The 12,475-nt window shown below is 36.0% G+C and overlaps 1 protein-coding gene across 1 annotated transcript in view; it reads right to left on the bottom strand.

Annotated features, from left to right (window-relative positions):
* Positions 1–11,766, bottom strand: part of foxo6a (forkhead box O6 a) — a 28,786-nt gene extending 17,020 nt beyond the window's left edge. Inside the window, exon 1 of the mRNA XM_059567307.1 lies at positions 11,108–11,766. Within this exon, the coding sequence (XP_059423290.1) occupies positions 11,108–11,536 (429 nt within the window). The 5' untranslated portion in view covers positions 11,537–11,766. The remainder of the gene's footprint in view (positions 1–11,107) is intronic.
* Between the last annotated feature and the right edge of the window lie 709 nt (positions 11,767–12,475).

Genomic DNA, 12,475 nt, shown 5'->3' with positions numbered 1-12,475 from the left:
TAATGGTAAATTAATAATGTTGCGATTTATTGCATGTTAGCCAATTTTACTGTGCTTCGCGAATGTAATACGACAACACACGTTTTCCCCTCGTTAATTCACTGTTTTCCAGAGCCTCAAACGTTAAAATAGTTATATCACTTTGGTTCACGGTGCTTATATTTTAGTTGGTCTTCGACCTGAAGTCTGCAGGTATTATTATTTATTGCATTGACCGTGCTCCGCGAGTGACCGCGGTCAGTTGAGCCACCGTCTGTGAACACCCGGTCAAGCCTGTCGCCGCCCGCATTTTGCTGCACGTCTGTTTGTGGATGTAAGGTGCCGCGATACATTAAGCTTACAAAAAGCGTCTTTCTCTGCTTTTTGGCCACGCCACGCACTTGTACTGTAATTCAAAAATAGACAAATGTTCAAATCCAGGCAGCGGCTGCTTGACCGGGTAACGTTACACTGATAAAGACTCACTTGAATGGGGCAATATAAGGACACAGGGTTTTCCCTCGCTAATTTTACAGTTTACTAAAGCGTCAAATGCTAAAATAGCTTAATATTTCACTTCAGTTTTCAATGTTTATATTTTAGTTACTTTAATACGTTTCTGACAGCTGTTTGTCTAATACTTTTGCACTCCATTACAGTTCTTCCTCTTCAAAGTTATTGTCAGCTCAAGATATAAGGTTAAGGTTGTCACCCTGCAGTTTTCAAGAAGCTGATTTTAAGGACATTCATGTTACAATGAGGTACAGTTAACACATCCTTACTGATATTAAAATCTTTTGCTGTTTAACTTGTATATTTGTTGTAGGCCTAATGCAGTCACACAACATATTTAATGCAGACCATGCAATTCTTTTTGTACAATTTCATATGCTTAGTCTATATTGCTTCTGCTGATATGCTACTGCTTTTCTGCACCGTTACAGCTGTTGATTCCTCTTCAAAGTTATTGTCACCTCAAGATATAAAGTGTCACCCTACAAAATTTTAAAGAAGTTGTGTGAAGGATGTTCATTTTACAATAAGGTAATTGTGAACTTGCTTATTTTTAAAATATTCTTTATTCTTGATTTAATTACTTGTGTCATGACCTCTATACATGACCTCTTTAATATCTTATAAGATGGCATGTGATTTACATATGTGATTATTTTTCATCTGTACTTGCTGCCCACTACTAGTCTCTTCGGCTCCATTTTTCCTCCTGTCTTGTGTCTGTTTCAGATGAGCACAGAGTTCACCATCGATCGTCTGCAGTCATTCTTGGATGGACTAGATGCTTTGGTGTCTTTTAGAGCTGTACAAAGCATCTGTATCATCAAGCAGGAGCTTGAGCCTTAGTTATACAGTGCCTTGATAAGGAGGTATGAATAAAAATGAACTCAATTTGAACAGTTTGCCCTAATATAAATGTTCTAATGTATATATATATATATTGGAGTCACTCAGTCTTGTTTATGATTGTATGTAGGATACACATTGGAACAGAAGAAAAGCTGCCTTGGCCTTCTACGCTTCCTTTCAGAGGAGACTTCTGAGATAATCAAGATGTGTGATGTAAGAAAATATATTTAAATCTTGTGAATGTACTGATGATACTGAATTCATTGTAAAACAGTATGTGTAGGGAAAAAGTAAATCAGCTTAACTATTACAATATATTTATTATAATTTTATCCCAGAATCAGTAATAATTTATGCTAAAATGTTTTTTTGACTGTCAGTCAATCTAAGTACTATACTATATATCGTGCCTAAACATGTCATCAATAATATCATGTACAAATCTAACAAAATATTAAAGTTTTTATTTCATTTTAATTTTAATTTTTTGCTTTATCTGGAATCTGGAATCTCAAATGCTGAATGTTGGTCAAGTGTTTACTATAAGGAAAAACCTTTGAGCATTTTTTCGTAAATTGACCAATTTCACATGTGTGTTCTTATTGCTTTTAGTGAGAGTATTTTTCAACACAGTCAATGACCATGTATTGTGCAAATCATTCAAAGGTCAGAAAGCTACATGTACTTGTTTATATAGAGAACACTTACAATCTTTAAAGTGATTGATGAGCCGTTATTTTGTATCATTACACACGGCCTGCCACTCCTCATTTTTCCCCAATTCATGCCTTTTTCTTTCCCCCTCAGTTACATCTTCTGTACCTCTTTTATACCACTCATCTACCTTTCTTCTAGTTCTGTATATTATTAGAGAATCTTTGATGTTTTGATGAAATGGATGTTTAAGCACTTGTGTTCTTAAATGGCTTTTTAAAACTTGTTTCCTTACAAGAATTTGTATTCCCAAACCAATGTTAAAGCTTGTACAACATTACTTGAATTTTTGAATATTTCAATAAATTTTTTACATTTTTGAGCAGACCAGTTACAAGTCTATTTATTATGAGCTGATTTGAGTTTTCTTGAACTGATAATGTAACACAGTAAGTTGTTTTAACTCAGAGCATCAAGTTGAAACAACAAATGACCATTCGTTTAATAAATTGTAAAACTTATCTTCTTGAGTTGAAACAAAGAGTATCTGTAAGTTGAGTTAACTCACATTTTTAAGGCAGCAGGTGAACTTTCGTTTATAAGTTTAACCAACGTGAAATGTTTTACAGTGCACTGGCAGAAGCCAGAAAGACTATCCTCACTTTGCGAACCCCACAGTATGTCCAGCGACAGTCCCCCACAACATCCTCCTCCACACCCTTCACACAGGTGCAGAATGGAGGCTACACAAGGACAGCTGGGTTCTGAGTTACAGGAGCTGCTGACACTGGCAAAGAGCTCCTTGAACAAAACTCAACTGAGTAGCACTGGAAAGGACAAACTTCTGACCCCTTGCCTTATGCAACACAGCATCAGACCCCTCCAAGGGAGGAGCATCTCTTAAAATCAGTCAACACCCCAGAAGCAGCCAGACAACAATGGATTGAGCAACAGGCCCACATGCCCAACAGCGAAACCTCTACCAACACAACTCAGGCAAGCTCAAGACAGTGTTGCCACAAGATCAAAGCGACATTGCAAACATCAGATTTCTAGTGACAATCGAGCTACACACAGGGCTAACAACCACCTGCTACCCTCCTGGCACCATCACTAAGTCAGTTTAAAACTCTCTTCACACTACAAAATCTCCATAACAATTCCCTGCGACCCCGGAACTACCTGCACTCTCACCAGTGAAAGTCCAACCCAACTGTTTCAAACCACAGGTACCATACCATGGATAGCCTACTGGCTAACAACACCCAAAACAACCCTCTTACCCAGACCAACTCACTTTAGGATGACAGGTGACACAGCCATGACACCTGCTGCACAAGTTTGAGGACCTGCACCTTGCTACAGCCTACATCCCCACAGCACACCACCTGACAGCATCCACCATGACACCACAACCACTCCTGGAGGCAACAACAGCCAGAGAGCCACCACTGTCTGCCAGCCATGAGTGGCATGTGCATGTCTAATTTGTTCTGCACCTTTGATGCCACTCGCTGTTCTCAAGTTTTCATAGTTTAAGATGGTTTAAGACAAGGGTTAAGCCATAAAATCTACATATAAAATGCATTTAAATTAGTAAAAATATTTATTTATCTAATGACATTCATATAACATTGAGCAAGAAATTGGTTGAAATCTGCTCATTTAATAAATGACTGACTGAATGAATGAATGAATGAATGAATGAAAAAATAGCAACATGTCATATACTAGTGGTAAGGACTACAAATCCTGTTCATTATATTAGTCATTCTTTACGATTGGGGAAATAACTAGAAATATCTATCAGACTGTGCATTTTTAAAAGCACAAACACATTTGTGTGTGGTTTATTGCATTGTGCAACGTGCAACGTTCTGCTGTATTTCTGTGCAAGTCATTTTAGATAATTACATACCTTACATTTTGCATTTGGTAAATGTTTTTATCCAAATATACACAACTGAAATGAAGCCATAACCTTGGTGTGGATAAGCAACCAGCCCCTCTTCCCCATAAGTAAGATTTTCCACATGATTTGTTTCCTGTATTCTTTTGCACTGTTGCAAAGAAGCCATTTTTGTTCCCACTTAAAGAAACAAACTGATCAGTAAATCAGAATTTCTCAGCAGAAATCTTTAGTGTCATGATATTAATCAAATACTTTGTGTCAGTTTTTTACAGTCTTTTATACAAATGCTGGAAGCAGTACTTCACTTACTGGTCTCCCATGATGCATTTTAAAATCTATCTTAAATAAATATTAGACAACAGATGTAATAATTGTTTTTGTATTTAAAAATACAAAATTTGAACCTGCTTGCTCTCTCTTTATTTCAATGTCTGTTGTCTCTCTTTCTCTTTCATTGGCTCCTGACTATTTGCCCTGCTGCCTTGAACCATTAAAGACCTTAAAGGCATGTTATAAATAACACTCTAGTCACTTCACATTACAGTCTGACTGACTGCCTGGCACCCGTACTGACCTGCCTCACAACACCCTGGCAGCACATTACCAGCCATCACACTGACACACACACACACACACACACACACACACACACACACACACACACACACACACACACACACACACACACAAGATCAACATTACATTCTTTCAAATGGTAAATTAAAAATGCGCACACCCATAAGGGCATTGAAAACATTGAAAAAAAGAAGACAATAATGAAGAGAGAGTAATTTTCTGTTGTGACAGGCAATCACTTATGCATCCATCAGTAGACCAACATTTTGCCAGAGACAGTCTACTCTAGATCATGAAGCTTATTGGTATTTTTTACTTGTTTTTGTACAGAAATCATTTAGAGACTGGTTTCAGAGAACATTTCCCTAGTCAAAAAAATTAATATATTTCAAATACATTTATTAAATATAGTTTCAATCTATTAACATATTTACTGACATATCACTCAAGACTTACTGATATAAAAAAATCATAATGAAACTTTATTTGGCATATTACTTTTTTAATATTAAGTCCAAAATATATTTTAATGTCACTATTGATAAGGATTGTATGATCTTTTAATAATATTGGTCTTTAAATGCAAAAAAGCACTACCTTCGCACAAGTAAAGTGCATTATGTACAAAATTTAGCAGACTTTAATTATACCAGTTTAGTACACCAAAAGTATGATTGCAGGATATTTATATTAAGTACATGAAGTTGTAATTGTAGTATACTTAGCATGAAATAAATGTATTTCAGATCAATTTGAATATATTTACTTCACCTCACTAGGGTGTACATCTTCGTCACCAAGACTGCATTTATTTGATCAAACTACAGTAAAACAGTTGTTGCTGCTTTATATTTTTGAGGAAACTGTGATACATCGGTATTTTGTAAATTGAAAGTAAAAAAAAAATCGGAATATATTTGAAATAGAAATCTTTTGTAACCTTATAAATGTCATTTCTGATCAGCTCAATGCATCTTTGCTCAATAAAATAATTAATTTCTCTCTCTCAAAAAAAGAATAATAATAATAATAATAAAATAATAATTTATTAAATGGTTCAATTAAATTGTTTACTATCACAGTTTCCACAAAAATATTAAGGAGAAAATGTTGTGTGTTTTTGACTCACCAAAAAGAACTGGCTTATAGGAAAGTCATTTGAGTCAGTAAATATATATAAAACATATATATATATATATGTATGTATACACACCTTCTCATTCAAAGAGTTTTCTTTATTTTCATGACTATGAAAATTGCAGATTCACACTGAAGGCATCAAAACTATGAATGAACACATGTGGAATTATAGATGGAATTATATACATAACAAAAAAGTGTGAAACAACTGAAAATATGTCATATAATAGGTTCTTCAAAGTAGCCACCTTTTGCTTTGATTACTGCTTTGCACACTCTTGGCATTCTCTTGATGAGCTTCAAGAGGTAGTCACCTGAAATGGTCTTCCAACAGTCTTGAAGGAGTTCCCCGAGAGATGCTTAGCACTTGTTGGCCCTTTTGCCTTCTGTCTGCGGTCCAGCTCACCCCTAAACCATCTCGACTGGGTTCAGGTCCGGTGACTGTGAAGGCCAGGTCATCTGGCGCAGCACCCCATCACTCTCCTTCTTGCTCAAATAGCCCTTGATGCCTTCAGTGTGACTCTACAATTTTCATAGTCATGAAAATAAAGAAAACTCTTTGAATGAGAAGGTGTGTCCAAACTTTTGGTCTGTACTGTATATATATATAGCTAGCCATTATTTTGTGGTACACAGTCTGTTTTATGTAATCACATTGAAGCTTTCTGTTCCTCACACAAAGTTGCCAAAAAAATCAGTTTTCCTGGTACTTTTTACTGTTTCAGCAACAGTGAGATGATACCTAATGAGGCAAGACAGACTCCATCTCTGTCATGTGGGGTTTGTTTAGTGCAACAGAGGGCGCTGCTTGCTATAGCAGCTTCAAGTCATGTTATCACTTCTCTTCATCTACTCATTTCAACTAGACCACAGACAACCAGACCACAGACAGAGTAAATGACAGTCAAGAAAGAGTGAAAGACCATCATTTACGTGCATTTGAAAGTTACACTGAGCAGTTATCAAAGTTCACAACTGTGCTAATTATGTAGAAATTATGAATGCATAACTGAGTGTTCATAACAATACTATAAAATATTTAAAGGAATCTGGGTTGGGTAACAACCTAATTTCTGTTTTATAAATGGACAGTGTCACCAAAATGATTGTCATTTTGATTCACACTCATTCTGTCAAGACAACTTTTCTATTAGTGATAAAAAAATAAATAAAAATTAAAGGCAGGGTAGGAAAAAAATGTATAAAAAACTTTTTTTCCAAATTTGTTTAAACTTTATTTATATATCAATACATAATTAAAATGTAAGTACTCTGAAAAAGAAAGTATAAAAATCGAGTGTCTGTAGACCTCTCATGACTGTTTTAAAGACAGCTCATTATTTCCATTCACTCCACCCCCTCCCTTCTGGGCTCCTATAGATTATTTATCGTCTCTACTACGGCTCGCTAAGTAATGTTATGTTAGCTATATTATGCAGCTACGTGTGCTAATGACACATGCTTCATGAAAAAATAAACAAAAAAATATGTATGATCAAAATACAAAAAGAAAGATTTACCTGTCCAGCAGATATAAAGCCATCAAGGAGTCACTTTTCAGCCCCTTGAGTTCCCTCAGTTCTCGCCATCGCTGGAAAGCCACGCCGATATTAACTCACGTTTTATTTCTTTGTTTATCCAAAGACTTTTTGTTCATTGCCTTTTCTTGTACTGTTACTGTCTTCCTTTTTTTGCCTGGTTTGCCTTCACTAACTGCATAGACCGGTACTGTGAATTTTGCTTGCTGTTTCTCTGCCATTGTTTTGGTATTCCTAGGATCCGTGCCTCTTGAATTCCTCAAATCAAACGTGCGCGCGCAAGTGGGCAGGTCATGTGTGGCAAAAGGGTGGTTGCCATGGTTGCGAGAGAGTGACAGTCGCTTAAGCCAATCCTATGTTTCGTCCCGAATGGAAATAATGAGCTGTGTTTAATACAGATTAAACGGTTTAGAGTCACTCGATTTTTATACTCTTTTTATCAGAGTACTTACATTTTAATTATGCATTGATATATATAGAAAGTTTAAACAAATTTGGAAGAAAGTTGTTTATACATTTTTTACCTACCCTGCCTTTAAAGGCGCAATATGTAATTTTTCTGCTTTAAAAATAGCAGATATCACTATATCTATGTTATATATATTTTTTAGTTGTGTACTTACATTATCCCAAAAGTTTCCACGAACTTTCAAATCCAGAGAAAATTATAGTTTAATTAGAAGACACGTCACGTTTCTTTATTTCCGTTTTGTCGCCTGTCTATGGCGTCATATAAACTTTGACCCCTCTAGTTTATCTAACATCCTGCGGAACCCGGCGGATCCGCCAAATACAAAGGTGAACAGAAGCAAAGACAAGACGAAGAAGAAAAAGTAGTAGCTAGTCTTGATCGAGACTATTATATTTTATATTTATATGGTTTATATTCGTATTTATACTTCAATCAATAACAGTTATGGATCATGATTATGCTTTGCCTGCACGTTCTGTGAAGCGCAACCGTACGGGTGAAATAAATGACCTGAGAAGGTTTTGGGACAAGAGAACAAACAAGACACGGGTAAATATTGGAGTTGCATTTCCAAGATAGAGAGAGCTTCGTGACAAGCTGAAACTACAGAGAGATGCTTGCATTCTAATAAACAGTTATGCATCCATTCAGCTTACTATATCTATCCGTATATTTTGTGAAACGATGATGTCTTGTGTAAAACGCAGACGGACTAGCTCTCATGTAGAGTATAATGTAAATCTACATGTGTTCTATATCTAGCTGGATAAAGTAGCTTTTTTAACATATATTGTGTTTTATACATATATTACTGCTAGCTAGATGGAATATTGATTTGATAGGGGTCTGATAATTCATATATCTCTCCGTTCGAAAAGACGTGATTGTCAAAATACTAGGCTGCTGCTGCTGTAGGTGAAGGGAGACCGCTGACAGACCAGGCTCTTGTCTTCATGACAACAATATCTATACTTCATGTTGAACATAAATATAAAGCCTACTGATAAAGGACACCTGTCAACAGTATTGACGGCAAAATAGACGATGTTTGACAGGTGCAATATTTGAAAATCGATAATTATTTACTTGTTTTTTTAATTACATTTATATCTGAATTTATGTCAACCTATAGATTTCAAACAACAAAATGTCATGAATTAATATGTATTTGTGTACAAAATTACATATAAACATATTTTCCTATTATATTTTGCCTGGAAACGCTTCCAACACGCGTGCGTGTCGCGTGAAAAATAGGCGTCGGTTCTATTTCTAGCAAGCACGCGTTTTCCGCGCGCCTTGAGCCGCGCCTGAGACGCGCGGCTCACACAGGCAGTCTGCAAGCTCTAACCTATTAACATGGGAGCCGGATTAAAAACTGACACGCCACGCAGCTGAGACGCTTGCGCCACGCATCCAGTGTGTCGCTGGCCTCAGTTAAAATGAGTGAGGAATGTGGGGAGCGACAGAGCGCGTGTTCCAATGAACAACAACTCCCATGAGCCTACGCTCTTTCCCGACGTCATCAAAGTACGTCTTATGTTATTATTTTGATTGATGACCCCTGGTGGCCAAAAATTCCATACTGTGCGTTTAAATAAAAACCTCTAATCTTAAATCTAAAATATATGAAAGTTTATTAATATTTACAGAAATATTTTCTGTTTTTTTACTTCCCTCTTAAATCAATAGGACTGTGTCAACAATTCCCACATCGTTACTGGTTGGCATAATATAATAAAATTGTATTATTATTATTATTATTATTATTATTATTATTATTAATAATAAATAACAAATGTAAAACGTTTTAGACAGCTAAACAAGAATTGTCCATGGATTTAATTTCAGAAATATATAGTCACCAAATGGTCATAGTATGATAAAAAAAACTGATCTGATTAAATTTGAAGAACTATTGGAATACAATCTAATGTCTGCCCTTGATGCTTGTCTGTCCTCTTTAAAGTTTCCAGTTGTTTTCCATTGTTTCAGACAGTAGGATATGAATTTTTCAACGTCAGGATAAAGCTAAGGATCGGCTTCATTGTGTGGGTCAGGACACGTCTCAACAGTTTTTTTTTAGCGGCAGTGGTGGATACTAAGATAATGCAGCTAATTCCCTCTCAACACACCTCTGAAGAGCTCATTTTAATGACAGGGGCTTACATTTGCCCTGAACTTTGAGGGCTAAGCAGACTGTGGGTCCATTGTGAGGCTGCTAACTCATTCTGTCCAAGTGGCAAACCATAGAATTGATGTTATTATAGCCAACAAACAATACTTTTGTCATAAGCATTTGTAATATTTGCGGTTGATGTCTAGTTATCTGTTTCACGTGTAACCCAACAAACAGCCCTACAATTCTTAGAGGAAATTATTTATCATTGAAAATCCCAACTTGTATAATTTGAATGCTAAATAACTTGTATTTGTCTGATTAGTCCGCAAGTGACATTTTTATTCGGATATTAACACTGAGCAAGACAAAAAAATTAAGACAAATACATTTCATATATATATATATATATATATATATATATATATATATATATATATATATATATATATATATATATGTATATTACATACTTGTTCTATCTTGTAAATAATATGCATAGAACAAGTAAGAGCTAAAATTATAGAATGCATTGGGAACTTTGAGACGCCCCTGAACAAAGACTACAGCTCTCTCCAAATTGAAAATAAAGGACCATTTAAAGGTGAGTTGTTTCAGAACTCTGGTGAAGTAAATAATACTGGTTGTTATTGTTGTTCTTGAAATCTGATGCTTGTAACTGTAAATTAATAAAGTGTGAAGTTCAAATCAGAAATAAAAGAAAATTACAAAGGTGTCCCAGTGAATCAAGTGTTTGGAATGAATCAGTCTGATTGCAGAGTATTGGAGCAGTGGGAAACTGATAACGCATGATTACATTATGCAGATGTTTCCCTCCTAAAATGCTTTGTGTTCCATCATCATCCACTTTATGTGTATTATGAAATACACATTGTATTATATTTATACATTTTGCATAAATACTTTCTTTCCCACACCCACATTTTTCCTCTCTTTGCTTTTTTTCTCTTTATGAAATAACCAGAGGTTAAGAATGAGGCTCAGTCTTTCCTAAATGAATCTGTCTCAGATTATTTAAAAGGTTCAGGAATAGGGTTGTAAATACAGATGAATGAACAATAATATTTTAAGAACGCTTTCATTTGCTCTCTTTACTCATTATGCACCCTGCATACATATTTTATATTGTGTACTGTATTATTATATAGTATTATGGATGTCTATACAGTACCTATTGAATTGTGAATATATATTGCTTTTCATGTAATGCTATGACAAATTGCTGTGGAGTGTTAACTATTTTTAGAGCAAATCACCAAGTCAAGCCTAAGTGTAACTTGACCAACAAACGTGAATTGTCATCGTGTGCACAGCACGCATGTATCATGTGTTACCTTCCATCCGGCAGAGCTGTTGCTGTCTCCTTTATCTTTGAAATAGGGCACATATCGGACCATCCAGTCGTAGATCTGAGACAGGGTGAGTCTTTTCTCGGGTGTGCTCTCGATGGCTCGGGTGATGAGCTCCGCGTAGGACTGGTTTCCCCACGCGTTGCGCCGGGAGGATGCCTTGGTTTTGCGCAGCGCAGCTCCCGTAAAGTCGTGAAATCCTCCGGCATTCAGCATCATCATCCTCCTCCTGCACGCTGGTGATGGAACATGATCCGAATCTACTTTAAATATGGAGAGGTTAAGCGACAGATCCGCGTTCACCTCGCATGAGAAGTCGTTCGTCCAGCCGCATGAGCGAGGTCTGCTGACCAAATCCGACTCCATATCCACCTGATGAGCCTCCGCTTCATCCTCCTCTATCATCATCATCATCTGTTCTTAATAAGCCGATGCCAGGTAGACGTCGTCAGGTGATACTGTATTCTCAGAAACGCCTCAATGAGCCCACCTCACAGAGGAGGAGAGAGAGGTGCTGTGGACGAGAGCGCATCGCGTTGAAGTGAGTCTGTCTTGCAGAAATAATGGGTTTATGTGTTCAGACAGCGGCTCATATTCAATTTCCATCCCGGTTTTAACTCACTCTGACCGCAGCAGTATCCTCCTCCTCCTCTATACCGGTTATTACAAGCAAACTGGAGCAGCAACAGATGACAAATCTAAAAACTTCACAATGCATGTGGGTGTCGTAACACTGATGCATATTTGGTCCCCAACATATTCGGTTTTACTCAGTTATATTGTAGGCTATTATTATAGTGTTTTCAAAACAATATAGAATGCAAAAAAAACCGAAATACTGCGAAGACTCAGTTTTTCCCTCTACAGAGTGACCACAGAGGCATTAATCTGATTGTGTTTCTTTTCAGTAACCGATTCTTATGTATTCTGTTCTATATATTCTGATTTTCTATTCATTTTTTCTGTGGAGTTTGTAATTCTCTTCCAAATTTGGAATGTCTGAATGCAATTTAAACTGCATAAATCCAGGTTTGTGTCATTCCTATTAATAAACATAACGCATTTTTAGTTTGTGTGTATCTATCTATCTATCTATCTATCTATCTATATATATATGTATATATATATATATATATATATATATATATATATATATGTGTGTGTATATGTATATATATATATATATATATGCAAGAAAAATTTAATATTTTGTAGTTAAAATAGTTTTCACATTTGTCAAAACCCCCATCTTTTTTTAAATTAATAAAATGTAACTAATTTTGGATAGTTAAAATCAACGAGGACAAACAGATGAAGAACACATTCACATATTCAGAAAAATATACACAGCTC

This window comes from Carassius carassius, chromosome 15 (genome assembly GCF_963082965.1).
Source record: "Carassius carassius chromosome 15, fCarCar2.1, whole genome shotgun sequence".
NCBI lineage: Eukaryota > Metazoa > Chordata > Actinopteri > Cypriniformes > Cyprinidae > Carassius > Carassius carassius.
This window is presented reverse-complemented; position numbering and strand designations above follow the sequence as displayed.